The sequence below is a fragment of the Lepidochelys kempii genome, chromosome 2 (assembly GCF_965140265.1).
Source record: "Lepidochelys kempii isolate rLepKem1 chromosome 2, rLepKem1.hap2, whole genome shotgun sequence".
NCBI lineage: Eukaryota > Metazoa > Chordata > Testudines > Cheloniidae > Lepidochelys > Lepidochelys kempii.
Window position 1 is genome coordinate 258,583,312 of NC_133257.1, and position 20,148 is coordinate 258,603,459.

General features: G+C 49.0%; 1 protein-coding gene across 3 annotated transcripts in view; it reads right to left on the reverse strand.

Moving 5' to 3' along the window:
* VILL (villin like) overlaps window positions 1-20,148 on the reverse strand; it is a 66,161-nt gene that overhangs the window by 26,311 nt on the left and 19,702 nt on the right. For all 3 annotated transcript variants that reach the window (XM_073334729.1, XM_073334727.1, XM_073334726.1), the window contains 7 exons: window positions 15,692-15,888; window positions 12,123-12,231; window positions 9,766-9,876; window positions 8,153-8,352; window positions 7,956-8,034; window positions 6,478-6,576; window positions 5,449-5,602 (listed from right to left, as the gene is read on the reverse strand). In XM_073334729.1, coding sequence (XP_073190830.1) covers window positions 5,449-5,602; window positions 6,478-6,576; window positions 7,956-8,034; window positions 8,153-8,352; window positions 9,766-9,876; window positions 12,123-12,231; window positions 15,692-15,864 — 925 coding nt within the window. In that variant the 5' untranslated portion in view covers window positions 15,865-15,888. The remainder of the gene's footprint in view (window positions 1-5,448; window positions 5,603-6,477; window positions 6,577-7,955; window positions 8,035-8,152; window positions 8,353-9,765; window positions 9,877-12,122; window positions 12,232-15,691; window positions 15,889-20,148) is intronic.

Here is a 20,148-nt window from a genome sequence, read left to right on the forward strand (position 1 = left end):
CCACTCCAGGCCAGTAACACGTACTCGGGAATCACTGTAGAACAAAGCATTGCAGTGTATGTTTGCTGGCATTCAACCAAAATCCGTTCTTTATCTCTCTGTGTTATCCTCAGGAGAGTGAGATATAATTCATGGTCACCTGGTTGAAATAGAGTGCTTTTCTTCAGGGGACACTCAGAGGAGCCCATTCCTGCTGGGCTGTTTGCCTGTGGCTAAACAGAAATGTTCCCCGCTGTTAGCCACAGGGAGGGGGGAAGGTTGAGGGGGTAGTCACGCGGTGGGAGGAGGCAAAATGCAACCTTGTAACGAAAGCACATGTGCTATGTATGTAATGTTAACAGCAAGGTTTACCCTGAAAGAGTGTAGCGACTGTTTTATAAAATGTGTCTTTTTAAATACCGCTGTCCCTTTTTTTTTCTCCACCAGCTGCATGTGTTTCAATGATCACAGGATCTTCTCCTTCCCAGAGGCTAGTGAAGCTTAGAAAGAAAAAAAAACGCACTCGCGATGAAATGTTCTCCGAGCTCATGCTGTCCTCCCACACTGACAGAGCACAGACGAATGCGTGGAGGCAAATAATGTCAGAGTGCAGGAAAGCACAAAATGACCGGGAGGAGAGGTGGAGGGCTGAAGAGAGTAAGTGGCGGGCTGAAGAGAGTAAGTGGCGGGCTGAAGACAGGGCTGAAGCTCAAATGTGGCGGCAGCGTGATGAGAGGAGGCAGGATTCAATGCTGAGGCTGCTGCAGGACCAAACCAGTATGCTCCAGTGTATGGTTGAGCTGCAGCAAAGGCAGCTGGAGCACAGACTGCCACTGCTGCCCCTCTGTAACCAACCGCCCTCCTCCCCAAATTCCATAGCCTCCACACCCAGACGCCCAAGAACGCGGTGGGGGGGCCTCCGGCCAACCAGCCACTCCACTACAGAGGATTGCCCAAAAAAAAGAAGGCTGTCATTCAATAAATTTTAAAGTTGTAAACTTTTAAAGTGCTGTGCTTAAAGTGCTGTGTGGCATTTTCCTTCCCTCCTCCACCACCCCTCCTGGGCTACCTTGGTAGTCATCCCCCTATTTGTGTGATGAATGAATAAAGAATGCATGACTGTGAAGCAGCAATGACTTTATTGCCTCTGCAAGCAATGATTAAAGGGAGGAGGGGAGGGTGGTTAGCTTACAGGGAAGTAGAGTGAACCAAGGGGCGGGGGGTTTCATCAAGGAGAAACAAACAGAACTTTCACACCGTAGCCTGGCCAGTCATGAAACTGGTTTTCAAAGCTTCTCTGATGCGTACCGCGCCCTCCTGTGCTCTTCTAACCGCCCTGGTGTCTGGCTGCGCGTAACCAGCAGCTAGGCGATTTGCCTCAACCTCCCACCCCGCCATAAACGTCTCCCCCTTACTCTCACAGATATTGTGGAGCACACAGCAAGCAGTAATAACAGTGGGAATATTGGTTTTGCTGAGGTCTAAGCGAGTCAGTAAACTGCGCCAGCGCGCCTTTAAACATCCAAATGCACATTCTACCACCATTCTGCACTTGCTCAGCCTGTAGTTGAACAGCTCCTGACTACTGTCCAGGCTGCCTGTGTACGGCTTCATGAGCCATGGCATTAAGGGGTAGGCTGGGTCCCCAAGGATACATATAGGCATTTCAACATCCCCAACAGTTATTTTCTGGTCTGGGAATAAAGTCCCTTCCTGCAGCTTTTGAAACAGACCAGAGTTCCTGAAGATGCGAGCATCATGCACCTTTCCCGGCCATCCCACGTTGATGTTGGTGAAACGTCCCTTGTGATCCACCAGAGCTTGCAGCATGATCGAAAAGTACCCCTTGCGGTTTATGTACTCGGCGGCTTGGTGCTGCGGTGCCAAGATAGGGATATGGGTTCCGTCTATAGCCCCACCACAGTTAGGGAATCCCATTGCAGCAAAGCCATCCACTATGACCTGCACATTTCCCAGGGTCACTACCCTTGATATCAGCAGATCTTTGATTGTGTGAGCTACTTGCATCACAGCAGCCCCCACAGTAGATTTGCCCACTCCAAATTGATTCCCAACTGACCGGTAGCTGTCTGGCGTTGCAAGCTTCCACAGGGCTATCGCCACTCGCTTCTCAACTGTGAGGGCTGCTCTCATCTTGGTATTCATGCGCTTCAGGGCAGGGGAAAGCAAGTCACAAAGTTCCACGAAAGTGCCCCTACGCATGCGAAAGTTTCGCAGCCACTGGGAATCGTCCCAGACCTGCAACACTATGCGGTCCCACCAGTCTGTGCTTGTTTCCTGAGCCCAGGATCAGCGTTCCACAGCATGAACCTGCCCCATTAGCACCATGATGCATGCATTGTCAGGGCCCATGCTTTCAGAGAAATCTGTGTCCATGTCCTGATCACTCACAGGACCGCGCTGACGTCGCCTCCTCGCCCGGTATCGCGTTGCCATGTTCTGGTGCTGCATATACTGCTGGATAATGCGTGTGGTGGTTAATGTGCTCCTAATTGCCAAAATGAGCTCAGCGGCCTCCATGCTTGCCTTGGTATGGCGTCCGCACAGAAAAAAGGCGCGGAACGATTGTCTGCCGTTGCTCTGACGGAGGGAGGGGCGACTGACGACACGGCTTACAGGGTTGGCTTCAGGGAGCTAAAATCAACAAAGGGTGTGCCTGTACATCAAGGAGTATTTCAGGCAGGACTGCACGGAGGGTTCCAATAAGAAATGGTGCACCTAAGTTATCGTTCTTATTGGAACAAGGAGGTTAGCCTGGCCTCTGATTGATACATGGCTAGATTTACCTCGCTGCACCTTCTCTGTGAGTGACTGCAGTGTGATCTAGACAGGGGAGGAGGCAAATGAGTACAAAACAAATCTGGTCTATTTCTTGTTCTGACCCACTCCATCTATCTTTTACATCTTTGGCTGGCAGCAGACGGTGCAGAAGGACTGCATGCCATCCACATCTCATGGCTGCTCGGCAGAAGATGGTACAGTACGACTGCTAGCCATCTTCATCTCTTGCCTGCCTGGCATAAGATGGTACAATACGACTGCTAGCAATCCTCATCTCTTGCCTGCCTGGCAGAAGATGGTACAGTACGACTGCTAGCAGTCCGTATCGCCTGCCCGCTCACCATAAGACGGTTCAATAGGACTGCAGGACTAAAGAGAATGACCTGGTCAAGTCACTCCAAATTTAGTCCCTGCGCCAATGTCTGCCCAGGCGCTCCCAGCCGACGTGGCCAGGAGAACCTCGGACACGACGAGGACGACTACCAATCGTATTGCACCGTCTGCTGCCAGAAGGCAATGGGTTGCTGCTACTGTGCAGCAAAGCCGTACCGCGTCTGCCAGCACCCAGGAGACATAGGGTGACGGTTACCTGAGCTGGCTCCATGCTTGCCGTGGTATGGCGTCTGCACAGGTAACTCATGAAAAAAGGCGCGAAATGATTGTCTGCCCTTGCTTTCACGGAGGGAGGGAGGGAATGGGGGCCTGACGACACGTACCCAGAACCACCCGCGACAATGTTTTAGCCCCATCAGAGTGCTCCATTGTGAGTGCTCTGGACAGCACTCTCAGATGCCCGACTGTTTGCCATTGCTCTGACTCTGGGAGGAGCGCTTACAGGGTTGGCTTCAGGGAGCTAAAATCAACAAAGGGGGTGGCTTTACATCAAGGAGTATTTCAGGCAGGACTTCACGGAGGGTTCCAATAAGAAATGGTGCACCTAAGTTATTGTCCTTATTGGAACAAGAAGGTTAGCCTGGCCTCTGATTGATACATGGCTAGATTTACCTCGCTGCACCTTCTCTGTAAGTGACTGCAGTGTGATCTAGAAGAATGAGTCCCCTAGACAGGGGAGGGGGGGAAGCAAATGAGTACAAAACAAATCTGGTCTATTTCTTGTTTTGATCCACTCCATCTATCTTTTACATCTTTGGCTGGCAGCAGACGGTGCAGAAGGACTGCATGCCATCCACATCTCATGGCTGCTCGGCAGAAGATGGTACAGTACGACTGCTAGCAGTCCGTATCGCCTGCCCGCTCACCATAAGACGGTTCAATAGGACTGACTGCAGGACTAAAGAGAATGACCTGCTCAAGTCACTCCAAATTTAGTCCCTGCGCCCATGTCTGCCCAGGCGCTCCTGATCGACCTCACAGAGGCGACCAGGAGCACCTCAGACATGACGATGACGGCTACCAGTTGTACTGTACCGTCTGCTGCCACAAGGCAAGGGGTTGCTGCTACTGTGTAGCAATGCCGTACCGCGTCTGCCAGCACCCAGGAGACATAGGGTGACGGTTACCTGAGCGGGCTCCATGCTTGCCGTGGTATGGCGTCTGCACAGGTAACTCAGGAAAAAAGGCGCGAAATGATTGTCTGCCCTTGCTTTCACGGGGGGAGGGAGGGAGGGAACGGGGGCCTGACGATATGTACCCAGAACCACCCGCGACAATGTTTTAGCCCCATCAGGCATTGGGATCTCAACCCAGAATTCCAATGGGCAGCGGAGACTGCGGGAACTGTGGGATAGCTACCCACAGTGCAATGCTCCGGAAGTCGACGCTTGCCTCGGTACTGTGGAAGCGCTCCGCCGAGTTAATGCACTTAATGCACTTAGAGCATTTTCTGTGGGGACACACACACTCGAATATATAAAACCGATTTCTAAAAAACCGACTTCTATAAATTCGACCTAATTTCGTAGTGTAGACATACCCTAAGCATGCAGTATCAGCAATTTTTGTTATTGCTAAATTGCTGAATCCTTTGTATTTTACCAAAGATGGAAGATATGTGGTTATGGAAGAACGGGCAATAAGGCTTTAAAGCTACTGAAGGTTTGAAACAATCAGTGTAAAAGATATTCCTCGGGCCTCATTTTTCATAAGGAAAGCAGACAGAACTCAAAATCAATGACAATAAAGTAAGCTAAAGATCAGCCACTGCTGGCTTGGAGGATTCACAGATCCAAGGCCACAGAGAACCATTGTGATCATCTGGTCTGGCCTCCTCTATAACGCAGGCCAGAGAACCTCCCCAAAATAATTTCCAGAGCATCTCTTTCAAAAACATCCAATCTTGATTTTAACATGATCAGTGATGGAGAAGCCACCATGACCTTACATAAATTATTCCAATGGTTAATTACCCTCACTGTTAAAAACTTATGCCTTATTTCCAGTCTGAATTTCTCTAGCTACAATTTCCAGCCATTGGACCATGTTAGATCTTTCTCTGCTAGATTGATGAGCTCATTATCAAATATTGTTCTCCAGGGAGGTACTTATAGACTGTAATAAAGTCATCCCTTAACCGTCTCTTTGTTAAGCTACATAGATTGAGCTCTGGGAGTCTATAGCTACAAGGCATGTTGTCTAATCCTTTAATTATTCTTATGGCTCTTCTCTGAACTCTCGCCAGTTTATCAGCATCATTCTTGATGATCTCACCAATCTTGTTAGTTGTGTAGACTTTGCCAAGACCTTGAGTTTCCTCCTTTTCTGTCCACCTTTTGAAGAGCTGTTTAAACATTGCTGACTCTGCGCCGTCATTCACCACCTCCACATTGGTGGTAGCAGAATAACTCTTGGCTTGGATAAAACCCTATGGGGGGGGATTCCAAAAGGACTTCACTTAGCTCATACCAATCTCTGTACAGAAGTACAACTGGACTGAATGTTGCCTGGACCTACACCAACCCTGATGATCCAAATACCCCCAAAACCCTTAAGAAGTTTGGAATGTGAATCCCTGAGCTAGACCTAAATTTTGTAACTGGCCTTTATAATACAAGGCTGCGCCAAAAACCCATACCTAGACACCCACAAACTCTTGAGATGTACAATATCCAGGGCTGACCAGGGCATCATGGGCCCATGTCCGGTTAGGAATGCCCCCCTTTTTCCCCTGCTTCATAGACATATAGAGCTCCTGATGAGCCACCAGGAGTTGAGAGGAAGAATGATCCAGCGGTTTGGGTGTCAGCCTAGTGCTTGGTAGCCCCAGGTTCAATTCTTTGCCCTACTACGGATTTCCGGTGTGACCCTGGGTGAGTCACTTAGCCTCTCTGCTGCAGTTCCTCATGTACTAATTTGTGTGAAAACTACAAACTGTCTTGTCTTCAGTAGGATTTCACTTCAAGTTCATGAACTCATGAATACACCTTCTTCCCCAGCGAAGACAAAGCCCTAAATCCCTTAGCTACTTTGAAAATGTCAACTACAAATTCCCATTTAAGGCCTATTCCAAAGCCCACTGAAGTCAATGGAAAAAACTCTTTGCGACTGCAGTGGGCTTTGGATTGGGCTCTTAGGTACCTAAATAAGTGGCCTCATCCCCACAGCTCCCATTTATTTCATCCAGTTAATATGCGAGAAAACAGGCCAGCTCCCATCAATCAATGCTCCATTGTAATTATCAGCAACTGGGCTAGTTCTTAGCTACTTCCCCTGGCAGATTGTTTTAAATACAGGGCTCACCACAGCTCGGCTGAATGCGGCTTTCTTTTCCTCCTTGCTGGAGTCTTTTCCTCTCCAAACATAGATCTTAAAACCACCTTGGTCTAAAATGTGACAGTCCTGAAGTGAAGCACAGGAAATAGATAGATCAAAAATCCTGCTGGGGCCAGGTTTCTCCCCTTATCCAAAGGGTCCCCAGCACTCACGTCTAGACTAGGAAATGTTTTGCCCCTTTTCCTCAAGTGGGTCGGGTGCACAGTTGCTAGCGGTGGTTGAGAGCTAGTATAGGCAGCTGCACTATTCCCAGAAAATGGGTACAATGTTTTCTGCCCTAGACCCAGCTTGAATTGATCCCGAGAGTATCTGACACTTGTTCCAAACCCAGCAATGAGTCCTTTGCACACATCAGCAACCAATGGGTCCGTTCCCAAAAGCATGGGGTGAGAGAGACTAGAACTACAGGCCCTGAAAGTTCAACCCTCAGCCCACTGTGCTAGACTAATGAGTGGTATTGATTTGTAGAGTGCCTGCTGGGAGCTAGAGGAGTACGAAGCAATGACTGACTTAGACCTTTCTTGCACCAGTGTAGGTCTGGAGTGACTTCCCTGAAGCCAGAGGAGTACACTGGTGTAAAATCAGTGTAACATCAGAACCAAGCTGTGCCAGATCAGAACTGGGCCATGTAACTCTACCTCAAATCCCTGACAGTCTAACTGCATCCTGGTACCATACCAGGTAACAATGACGGAGAACTGAGCTTCTTGTTTTTAAAGGAAAAGCGAAACAACCCAGAAGCAAGCAGAACCTTTCAGTCAGTGCTTAATTTGTGCCAGGGCTGAGCCCTGGCACCTCTAGGCTTGGCATTTCATAGCCCTGGCGCCTGGCACTTCTGGGCTTGCTGCATCAGTTATGAAAGTAAAAAAATTGCTTGAGCCCCAGCACCTCTTTCATTACAAATTAAGCACTGCTTATTTCTATTCAGAGGTGACATGTACACTGATCTACCCTCGATAACACCTTACGCTTCTACGGCTAGAAACAGAGGGAGGGAGGGAGGCGAGAACCCTGGTTAGTCAGAGGGGTTGGTGGCAGCTGACAGACATATTGGTTTCCCTCATGGTAACCCCCACATCTTGTGGGCTGGTTTCTGCGTGAAGAAATTAGTGGCGACAAATTCACTATCATATTTTAGTCAGATCCTCCCTCACGTCTACGAACACAAGCTATTAATCATCTCTCTTCTGACAATGCCTTGAGACACTTGACTGTTCCTTTAGTGACTGCCGAGGTAACAGGTCCTTGGGCTGCGAGGGCGGGCAGGTCATCAACTGCCATACTCCGCCTTCATTATTATTTGTACGATCATTTAACTTACAGGCCTCAGGCAAGGACCCAGGTACCACTGTGCAGGTGCTGTGCATGCAGAGGACAAGAAGTGACAGTTCTTATCACAAAGAGCCGACAACCTTAGCATCTCCCCCCATTTCCCTGCACCTTACCTCATGCTGGAGGAGATCTTGTGTGAGGGGCCGGGTGGCTATTTCCTGCACCACCAAGTCGTCGTTGTTTTCGTAGACACTAGAGGAAGCAATGGGCAGAGAAAGATTCACAGAGGGCTGGGGGAGAAGGGACTATCCTCCTGGGGGACACACACTCATTCCCAGGGCTTGGGTTTGGAGACCTAATCCAGACTTACTGGTAGAGCCGGACGTTTGCTTTCTGCAGCTCATCGGCTTTCTCATCGGGGGTGGTGGCCCGGAGCGCCCCACGTCTCTCCCCGAGCACTGTTTTCATGATCTGCATGAGGTCTGGGGAGTCCTTCTCATTGTCAATGATGCCAATCTGGGCCCGGCCGCCTCTCTCGCCATCCCTGATGCTACGAGCCAGAGCCAGTCCCTGCAAGAGATGGGTCCTGATTTAGCCAATGAAAAGACTCGCCTTTCACCTCTGCAGGTGCCGGGTCAGGACAGACTTTCAATGCTCACACAGGACATTTCAGTCCAATTTATTATCTTGGTCAATGCAGTCTGCCTGGGCAGCCCTAGCCCATAAAGGAGAATGGGGGCACGAGGCACCCAAACTACAACTCCCATGATGCACCACGACAGCATTTCCAAATGGAAATGTTTCGGTTTTTAACCAAATCTTTACATTCTCTGTGGAAAGACTTTTTTTGTGTGAAAAAAGCTGTTGAGTTGAAAACCCAATTTTCCATTGCAAAACAGCTTAAACCTAATGTTTTCAAGCAGCCTTGGAATTCTAGCATCAAAGGAAATCTGGACATCATCTCTCACTGCAAACCCTCCTCCTGCTGCCACCTTTCCCATGCCTGCAGATCTGCCCTGCAGCCCTTCTTCCCCTTTGCTCCTGGGGGAACCTGCCTCCTCTCCACCTCTGCTGAAAGCATCAGCGGCTCGCCTTACCCTGACCATGCTGCTATCTTCTCCATGGTGTCCCCAAGGCCCAGTTCTCTGGGTACCACAACATGCAGAAAGATGCTGCCTGCCTTTTCATACATATAAAGGGGTGCCATGAGTTCACCCACAACCTCAGGCACCTCCCCTATGCACCCTAAACCTGGTTCATAATTGCCCTTCTAGTTTTTGATGGCCTTCCATGGCATTGTCCCTGACAACCACAGAGAGGCAATGTGGGGTCCAGTGGGACACGACACACTGGACAGGAATTCAGGGAAGACGAAGTTCTACTCCTAACATTGCCACAGCCCTGCAGGGTGATCATGGCCATGTCACATCACCGCTCTGTGCCTCAGTTTCCCCATCTGTAAAATGGGGATAATGATACTTTTGTAAAATATTTTGAGATCTATGGAGGAAAGCTGATACGTAAGAGCTTGGTATTCTTATTTCTGCTTCTGCTTTTCCTCTGCTACTGGTCACTTTGTACTAGTCCACACTACCTTTTTTTAAAACAAATTTCCCCACCCCTGAGATCTCTAGTGTAGACAAAGCTTCTGTCTTTTTAAGTACTATGTCACATAGCCTCTCTATACATCATTTAGGTTTAAGTGATTTGCCCAAGGCCACACACAGAATCTGGAGCAGAACCAGGAACTGAACCCACATCCCCTGAACCCGTCCTATGTCATAACTGCAACACTGTTCTTCCACTCCTGTAGCAGTTGTTAATGGGAAAATAGCCCTCTGCTAGGGTTTTATACTCATCAGTGTATCACTCATTTTGTGCTGGGGAGGCTGCTATTTTGCAATCATCATCTGTCATATTTCTCTTCGTTTTTCAGGCTTTCAAAATGCCCCAAATAAATCCAATGGCATTTTCCACACTGACCCTGGATTTCTCTGCAATGTTGCTTTCGGGACCATTCCACTGGATCAGCACTTTCCCAAGGTCCATCAGGAACACATCCCCCTTATTGAAGCTGTCCCACGAAAGCTCCACCTGTCATGAGATAGCGAAACAGTGCATGTTACCAGGGAACAACGATCGTCAAAGAAAACTGGCTCTTGGGGAAGGAACAACACTCTGATATTAACAACATGCTTGTTTTCCTCTGCAAATTCATTAACTATCCATAACATGATCAGGGATTTATCATTTATTATCCTGTTTGAACGGATAGGAACACCAGACATTTTTTAAAATTCAAGGAAGAATGTGTTGTGCAGGCCCATGTGCGGATCTCCTTGTTCTTCTTTTAAAAGTCTAGTTTTGTGGTAACAACAATAACCTCTGTGCAGGACACTGCATGGGAATAAATGATTAGCTGGGCCTAATGGCCAACAGCTTAGAATCATAGAAGATTAGTGTTGGAAGAGACCTCAGGAGGTCATCTAGTGCAACCCCCTGCTCAAAGCAGGACCAACACCAACTAAATCATCCCCAGCCAGGGATTTATCAAGCCGGGCCTTAAAAACCGCTAAGGATGGAGATTCCACCACCTCTCTAGGTAACCCATTCCAGTGCTTCCCCACCCTCCAAGTGAAATAGCGTTTCCTAATATCCAACCTAGACCTCCCGCACTGCAACTTGAGACCACTGCTTGTTCTGTCATCTGCCACCACTGAGAACAGCTGAGCTCCATCCTCTTTGGAACCCCCCTTCAGGTAGTTGAAGGCTGCTATCAAATCCCCCCTCACTCTTCTTTTCTGCAGACTAAATAAGCCCAGTTCCCTCAGCCTCTCCTCATAAGTCATGTGCCCCAGCCCCCTAATCATTTTCGTTGCCCTCTGCGGGACTCTCTCCAACTTGTCCACATCATTTCTGTAGTGGAGGGCCCAAAAATGGACGCAATACTCCAGATGTGGCCTCACCAGTGCCGAATAGAGGGGAATAATCACTTCCCTCGGTCTGCTGGCAACGCTCCTACTAATACAGCCCAATATGCCGTTAGCCTTCTTGGCAATAAGAGCACACTGCTGACTCATATCCAGCTTCTCTCTCTCTCTCTGCAGGATAGCAAAATCCACTGTAAGTTATTGAATGTTGTTTATTCTGTAAGGCAGGGATTTGCAAATGGTGATGATCAGTTGAGTAGAGTTGATCGGAAAATGGATTCGCCCCGCCCCCATGGAAAAGTTTCAGGACTAATAGAAAGAGCACGGTCCCTGACCCAAGGAGCTTACAGTGGGGATGAGCAATAACGCTGCTGCTTGAAAGAGACCCTTTATATTCAGTGCTGCAGTCCCAGCTGCCTCTGCATAACAGAGCATGGGCTTCTATAGCACGGGCTTCCACAGAACTCCTCCCCCAGGCTCCCTGTCTGGGAAGCTCACCCATTTAAGAGTGCAGTGCCCAACAGCACATATACAAGCCAAGGTCTCGATCCTGCATAAAGCAGGGTCAGAAGCTCTGCGTGTACTGTGTGAGTTGGTGCCAATGAGACTCCTAGCACAGCACAAGGGTAAGCATGTGTGCAAGCCTCTGAAGGATCAGGGCCGAATATTAGCGCTGAGTGGGGGAGGGAAGGGACAGCCAGGGTTACAGCAATGCAGCAGTGTGGTGACTCAGCTTAGACATGTGCATGTCTTGGCAAGCCAATGCGGTCTTAAAAATACAATAATATTACAGTATTGAATAATATGTTAATCATACATAATGAAACATGATAGCATCGTATGTAATCATTATTATTACAACCACCTGCAGTAGGCCCTAAGGAAATGCATAGAAAAACCGGAACCATTTTTCTCCAGCTTCAGATGACAAGGCAGCTACAAAATCAAGTTAATCGTTGGCTTGGTTTTAATTGTGTAAGAAATCCGTGACTTCGGCTGGAAGGATTGCAAGTCTGATTCTGCTTCCACTTATACCAGTGTCACTCCATTGTCTTCAACATCAAGTTACACTGGTGTAAAGATGATGAGAATGAGGCTCTGCATTTGCAGCCATTGCTCAGAGGGCTTGATTTGGATCTCACACTGGTGTAAGACGTAAATCCACTGAAATCTATGGCCCAGATAGTCAGCTGGTTCAAACTGATGCAGCGCCATTGGCTTCATTGGAATCAGAGTGATTTACACCAGTTGAGGATTTGGTCCTATTGAGTGACATGGGTATAAAACCGAAGCGAGGTCAGAATCGGACCACTGGAAAGCCATATGGTATGCCAGACCATTACCCAACAGCATTGCTCCTATGAAATTCACCACGAGTGACTAATACGAATCAAGCGCTTCTGCCCTTACCTCTGTGGCTGACACATGCTTCTTCCCCTTGACATGAAGGAGGCGTCTGATGTTGTACATATTGATCTCCACATGCTTGAATCCTGAAGCTACGCCTCCCTTCTTGTAGCTGTTGGGTAACAGGGAATCGAGGGTTAAAATTAGAGCAGGTAAGAAAATGAGGGTTTTTTTCCAGGAAAATGTCAAGTTTTTGGCAAAAAACCCCCAAAATCCAAAATATCCAGAAGTTTGTATTTGAAAATGCTGCCACAGTGCCTCAGGGGAGTTGTAGTTTGTGATCCTCATGCTCCCATTCTCCTCGACAGGCCAGGTTCTCTGGTCAGATTACATCTCCCATGATGCACCATGATCTTCCCTCTTGTATCCTAGGGCTCACGTGGCTGCAGGGCTGTCCCTAGCTATTCTGGGGCCCTACGCAGCTCCCCTGCGGGGGGGTGGTGGGGCAGGCCTCTGCGGGGGGGGCAGGGCTGGCTTGGGGGGCAGGGAGAACCACCCCCCAGCACTCACTGGCGGTGTGGCTGGGTCTGTGTCTGCACTTCCCGCCACCGGTGAGTGCAGGCCCGGCCCTGCTGCAGAGCTCAGGGGAGTGGGAGAGGGGCTGGGGCAGAGCAGGGGCAGGAAGAGCCAGGGCAGGGGCTGGGGCAGCACGCAGCTACGCAGGGCACCAGGAAATGTGGTGCCCCAAATTTCCAGGTGCCCTGCACAGCTGCGTACTTTGCATATGGGTAAGGACGGTCCTGCGTGGCTGTGGTGCATCATGGGAGGTGGCATCCATATGGCGAACCTGGCCCATAGAGGAGAATAGGCTCATGACCACTTGAAGTGTCTCTCCCATGAGGCACTGCAGGGGCATTTCGGAATTGAAATATTTCAGTTCCCAGGCGCTTTTTGCAAATAGAAAACATTGTATTGAAAAAAATCTAATTTTCCATCAAAAAATAGTTTTGATGGAAAAATTTTGACCATCCCTAATTAAAACAGCATTCTGCAGGGACTCAGGATGCCACCCTCCTCTCTGACGTAAGCTATTTGTGCTTGTGCTGTGGGACATGTGAATCACAATGTTTGACTGCAGGTCCTAGTGTGACCCTAGAACCACTGAATGCCCAGGGCATATAGGGTACAAGGATCCACTGGGTTCACTAGAAGAATGTCATGTAAGGTTTCCAATTAAATCCTGTGTCACACTGGTCATCATAACCATTGTGAGGTGTACGTATGGATGTTGGGTAAGGTGTTACATATATAAACTGACAATTACATACTTAAAGTCTGTGACAAAGGGACTGGTCATCAGGAAGGTGAAAAGCAGTTGTGTTTTTTCAGGCAAGAAATGTTTCTCGGTCTGTTTACATGTAAATTAAATGTTGTACAGTTCACATCCATTTACAGTCTGAGCAAAATTCTAACCAATAGATTACGGAGGTTGCAGGAAAGAACAAGCCCAGCCAGGGTTTATCCTGTTTTGAAGACAGACAATGAACTTTTGAAACTCGATCTGGGGATGCAGGTGGAAGCCCTCCCCCCGAGTTATTCCTTTCAATGTGTGATGACAAGCCATCAGCAAACTTGATCTTATGAGAGCTGGCTGGGAAAAGGAATTTGGGGAAGCCACCCTGTAGGAGACAGGGAATGTCTTGTGAGTTAAGTTTAGGCTCTGGAAAGCGTGTTATGATTTTTTTCTAAGCAACCATTTGTTTCCAATATTCTTACTTTCTACCACTTGAATCTCTGTTCTTTGAAAAGTTTATCAATATATGGAGAGCTGGGTGTAAAGTAAATGGTGATGCTGAGTTGAACCTTGCAAGCTTGGTGTACTACTTCTCTGGGAGTAGTAAATCTGAGACTTCTATGCGTGCTCCATGGAACAGGGGCTGAGCACTTCAGTGGGATGCTCGGACGACTTGGAGGTTGGTGTGTGCCTACCGCTAACCTGTACTGCGAGAGAGGGGCCTGGAGGGAAGTGCTTGTGTTGACAGAAACTGGTGGATTTAGGTTGCTGATACACAGCAACTGCCGGATGCTGGGACTGGACGACAGACGATGGATCACTTGATAATTGCCCTGTTCTGTTCATTCTCGTTGAAGCACCTGGCATTGGCCATTGTCGGAAGACAGGATACTGGGCTAGGTGGACCATTGGTCTGACCCAGTATGGCCGTTCCTATTTTGTTGTTGACTGCTTCTTGCTTCTTCTTCTTCTTCTTCTTCTTCGTGTATGCGCAACGCGCCTCAGTTGGCACGCGACCAGGATTCATCACTGAATTTGGTCCACTAGTTGAACCATTAGCTTCCCCGGCTCAGGCCAGATACTGACCGGGAGTGTGACTTGAACGCTGATCCATGCTCCTGGGCAGGTGGTAGCGAGGTGCCTCATGACACTGGGGTACCCTTGCCCCACACCTTTGTCACGAGGCATGATGTCATTAGTTCCTTCCAACACAAAGTGAGCTGTAGCTCATGAAAGCTTATGCTCAAATAAATTGGTTAGTCTCTAAGGTGCCACAAGTACTCCTTTTCTTTCTGCAAATACAGACTAACACGGCTGTTACTCTGAAACTTTATGATGAAGACCCAGACGCATCCCAAGATGACAAAGCAATCAGAAACAATTCCTGAGCTGTTTTCCTGGCTTGTGGGGTGCACCAGCATGGAATGGGATGGGTGGCACCCTATCATGATCACCATGCATTTTGCACAACCTAACACCTCACATACATGTATCAGGCCTTGCACTAAGTCTCAGCAATGTACATGCCTGTGTTGGAAAGAAAAGATGTAGCTTTGGGGTTTTATAATAGTTCTAGCCCCGTTGGGAACACACCAGTAACATAATATTTCAACTTGGTCCACAAATTTAATAATAATTAATAACATTTAATAATAGTTATTAACATAGTTAATAACATGCTATCAGCAATGTGAGCGGGAATTCAGATTTCATAGCATTTTAGCCCAGCTTTGCACAGGTATGGCTAACTACACAAGGTATGCGGCAGTCCCGGAGAGAAAGGTTGGTCCACTGGTCTAAATACATTAGAGATTGTAAAGCTTTCATATACTGTGGTAATGGAGGTCACAAAGAAGCCTAAAATAGACAGAGATTGACTCCAATGGAGTTACTCCTGATTACTGCCAATGTGAAATTAGAATCTTGTCCCTTGTGCTGAGTTTGTTTTATGAAGGTCCTAACGATGTGTTCTGGTTAGCTAAGATGAGACTCAGGCCTGCTGGGGTTTAATAAAGAGGTAGTTTTGGCCCATCCAATTTTTACCCTGAGTGTACAGTAAAGATTCAAAGGATTTAGTAGAGATGGGGGAAATGTTTCCCATTCCAAAATAAAAAAACTGGGGAGAAAAATTTGAGGAAGGAGTTTATGAAAATTTCCCCTGATTTTGACCAGCTCTGAGGCTGGCCAAAATGTTTCAGATTTTAAAATGGTGATTAAATTTTTTGAAAATTTGGAACAAAACAGGGGAAAAAAATAAAAAAAAAATGTTTTTGACCAGACCTACAGCCTAGCCTGCGTGCTTGGACCAGCCTGGCAGTCTCCATTTATTTCCACTCACATAATGCCGCTTTTGAAGTAGCTTTTGAAGACCTCAGACTCATGTCCCTCCACTTCTCGATGTTGCACTGGGCTCCCCCCAAGCATGTCATCGATCTGGGTGACATAGAAGGCCGCAGCGCCCTGTTCATCCTGAGATGAATCCTTCCCAATCCAGTAGTGCAGGTCCATCATGAAGCCGTTTGAGGTCTTCTTATTCTTGGAAAGACAAAAGCGGTATAAAGAGGAGGTCAGGGTGAGATTCATTGCACTGAGAGGCTTCACTCAGTGGAATCATGCAGATCTGCTTAGATCTGCAATCCAGGAACCAAGCCAGCTTGAAAGTGTGATTGGCATCTTGTGAATAATACCTCTGATAGAAGAGAACTGGTATAAACTAGAGAGCCAGATCGCGGCGCTCTTACTCAGGCCAAACTCCCGTGCAATCAGTGAAGTTTCCCCGAGCAAGGGAAACAGGATTTACCCTTAATATTCTGCATGCAAAAACCTGCCTGAGGTCAAGCTGTCCTTCTAGGGCCCAGCCCTGTGCTACAGAAGCTCCTGGGAATTTTGCCAGTGATTTCAATGGGAGCAGGATTTGAGCCATAAAGAACGCTGGAAGGCCCTGATTCAGGCAAGCACTTAATGGGACTTAGGCACATGCCTACATTTTTAGCATGTGCTTACTGGTTATGTCTCAGGTAGATATATGGCCCCATTACCATAGTAACGGAGTGCTTCAAAATCTTCAATTTATTTGTTCTCACAACACTCCTGCTAGGTAGGGAGGTGCTATTATCCCCATTTCATGGAGGCACAGGCTCAGTGACTTGCCTACATTCACGCAGGAAGCCTGTGACAGAACAATGCCTTGATTCCAGGTTTCCCATGCCCCAGACCAATACTAACTACTAGACCCACCCTTTCCCTCCCTATCCTAGATCAGGGCCTGAGAGCGGCAACTTGCGAGCTGCCCTTACTCTCATGTTTGGTGAGTGTTCTATTGGTTATTTAATGAATGTTCCTACGTGCTTTTGGATCCCTGGACAAAACGCTCTTACACATGTGCATTATGAGGATACAGTCTTCAATTACATGATCACCCACTGTTTTTCCCCACAGGATCCCTGGCTCATCGAGTACAAGGTGGCAGACTGACAGTTGCAGGGGCATCTGTACATCTGGCATTTCCTAATTTTTGAGTGATTGATTTTGCAGCCTAAATAACATTCACTGAATGCAGTTTTTTGTACACAATATAGATCATCGGGCTCAACAGGTGGTGATCAATGGCTCAATGTCTCTGCAGAAGAGAAGAGTGAGGGGGGATTTGATAGCAGCCTTCAACTACCTGAAGGGGGGTTCCAAAGAGGATGGAGCTCGGCTGTTCTCAGTGGTGGCAGATGACAGAACAAGGAGCAATGTTCTCAAGTTGCAGTGGGGGAGGTCCAACCCTAATCTTCTATGATTCTATTCACATATATATTATACACACACAATAAATACAAAGTGACTACAAATGGTGTGTGAAACCCTGCTGACTCTCAAACACAGGTCTAGCTCCATGTGGTTTGAGGTCCATACAGCTCCTATTGTGATTCCTGGTGTGTGAAGCCAAATACCCTAAAGAGAAAAGGCAAGCCCTCTGAAGGCAGGTGTTTTGTGAATGGTGCCGGCATTTCTCATCTAAACTCCATCATCCACTGTACAGGAAAGCTAATAGAGACTCATTTTATAAAATGGTTTGAAGCTAAGTTCTGTTGATCTGTTTTGTTCTGTGGAAAGTGCTCAGATAACACTGGTGAGCACCGGTTTAAGAGCCCAAATAGAGAAGAACTTGATTTCTTTAGATATAGCTGCTTAATGTGCAATGAAATCACTCCATTTAATGTGCAATCCTGCAAGCAGCTCAGAGCTTCATTGCTCTAGAGACAATCCGTACCCAGTTTGCGACCTCCATACCCAAGACAAAGGGAAGTAATAGCGTGATTACACTTGGAGGTACAGTGAGATTAAGTGACTTGCCCAGGATCACAGAGCTTTGTCCCCATGAAGAACAGGAACATTTTTGTGGGAGAGAAAAACCATTTCCTGCCCAGCTCGAGGCTTGAGTCTTAGTCTACTGCCCATCTGTATGTCTACACTGCAGTTAAAAAACCTGCCGCTGGTCTGTGCCAGTGGACTCGGGCTTGTGGGGCTCAGGTTAAGGGGCTGTTTAATTGCAGTGTAGACATTCGGGCCCATACTGGTGCCCCGGCTCTAGGACCCTGTGAGGTAAGAGGGTCCCAAACGTCTATATCATTAAGCAGCCCCTTAGCCTGAATCACCTGGCATGGGCCAGCCGTAGGTGTCTAACTGCAGTGTAGACAAACTCTTCAACACAACCCCACTTTCCCCCCTAGCCCTGTCTAAGGGCTAAGTTCTGTTTCCTCATGCAGAATTTCCATTCAAGTCAATGGCAGCTGGGTGCTTTCATTTCCGAGCACACATGGCTGTGTTTGAGATTTAGCCAGCCTTGCTGTTTGCTTTCATAAAGCATCTGCTTGAGAAATATGATTAGCTGCAGGGCACAGTGGGCCTTCCCTTTTGTTAAAGATCCCAAGGGTGCCACCCTATGAGTCACTGAGCAGCAGGCAGGCTGTATTCAGGCAATGTCTGGCCAGGAAAGCGAAACATGTCCCAGCACGAACAAGCTGATTCTTCTAATGCTGGAGTGACAAACACTCCTCCATCGAATAAACCTGGGCTTAGTCCATGTGCAGCTGCATCAGCCTGACGGGTGGGAAGAAGAGACCCATTTGAGTCCACCCCCAGCCCTGAATAAACCAAAGGAATAATTCTGCTTCCCCTCCATAAGGAAGGCAGGGCAGGATCTGGGGGAAAACACGGCTCTGTCTGAGCTGCTCATGTACCAGTGCAATGTGAGCAGGACTTGGCAGAGAAGGGGTGGATCCAGTGATGAGCTGCCAAAATCTTAACTGGTTCCCCCCTCACCCCACGAGGGGGTCTCAGTCCTCCCCTCCCCCTGGGATCCCTGCCCCATCCACCCCCCTCACCTGACTGCCCCCGGAACGGGGCAGGAGGGTCTCGTGAGCCACAGTAGTGGGTGCCCGCCCCGCCCCCAAGAGCCAGAGGGACCTGCCGGGGGGCGAGGTGAGGAGTCCTGACGGTGCTTACCTGGGGCAGCTCCCAGGAAGCATTTGGCAGGTCCCTCTGGCTCCTAGGGGCGGGGTAGCAAAGCTAGCGGGGGAGCAGAGGGAGCGGCCGCTCCCCCCACCGATCACATCAAAAGTGGCACCTTAGACGCCGACTCCGTTGGTGCTCCGGGGCTGGAGCCCCCACGGGGAGAATTTGGTGGGTGCGGAGCCCCCACTGGCAGGTCCCCCCCCCACCCTGCCCCTGGCCCCAGCTCGCCTCTGCCCCTGAATGTGCCGCCCCGCTTTGCTTTTCCGGCCCCCCCCCACGTCTCACGAATCAGCCGTTCGTGCGGGAAGCCTGGGAGGGCTGAGAAGCAGGTGGCGGCTTCGTGCTCAGGCCCAGGGAGGCGGAGGTGAGCTGGGGCGGGGAGCGGTTCCTCTGTGCGCCCCGAGTTACCTGCTGTGGTGCGGGCGGCCCTCCTCGTGCCCCCCCGCCCAAGCTCCCCTCCCCTCCCTGCCTCCTTGGGCCTGAGCGCGAAGCTGCCACTTGCTTCTCAGCCGCCCCCGGCTTCCCACGCGAACAGCTGATTCGCGGGAAGTCGGGGGGGCGGAGAAGCGGGGCGGAGAAGCACAGCGAGGCAGTGCGTAACACAGGGGCGGAGCGGAGGTGAGCTGGGGACGGGGACAAGGGGAGCTGCCGGTGGGTGCTCTGCACCCACCAAATTTTCCCCTTGGGTGCTCCAGCCCCGGAGCACCCGTGGAGTCAGCACCTAAGGCACCACTTTTGGCTGGTTGTTAAATTTAGAAGCCCTTTTAGAACCGGTTGCCCCACATGGGACAACCGGTTCTAAAAAGGCTTCTAAATTTAACCACCGGTTCCAGGAAACCAGTGCGAACCGGCTCCAGCTCACCACTGGGTGGGTCTGTGGCCCACTGACCATGAGGGTCTACCAGCAATTCCCCCAGTATGGAGGGTGGAAGACCTGAGTTGCAGGGGTGATGGAGGAAGGAGAGAAGTTACCCCCCCACACACACACACACACCCGCTTTAGGACGTGAGCTAAGTCCATCAAAGAGGCTTTCATCCCTTTGCAACCTGGTGCACTGCTCAGAACAGCTGCCAAATGGAAAAGTGAACCCAAGGAGGCCTCTGAACTGGGGGTGCTGGAACAATGTGTATGGCCGGGGAGTTGAGAGAATTGTGAACCAAACTGTAAACACTGTTTTATGACGGAAACCACTGGGCTGTCCCCCCAGCACCTATGCTCTGAACCTGGAATGGTCTATGCAAATGAAGAAGAGTTGGGGAGATATTAAAGAAGCCCCAGTACAGCACATTACC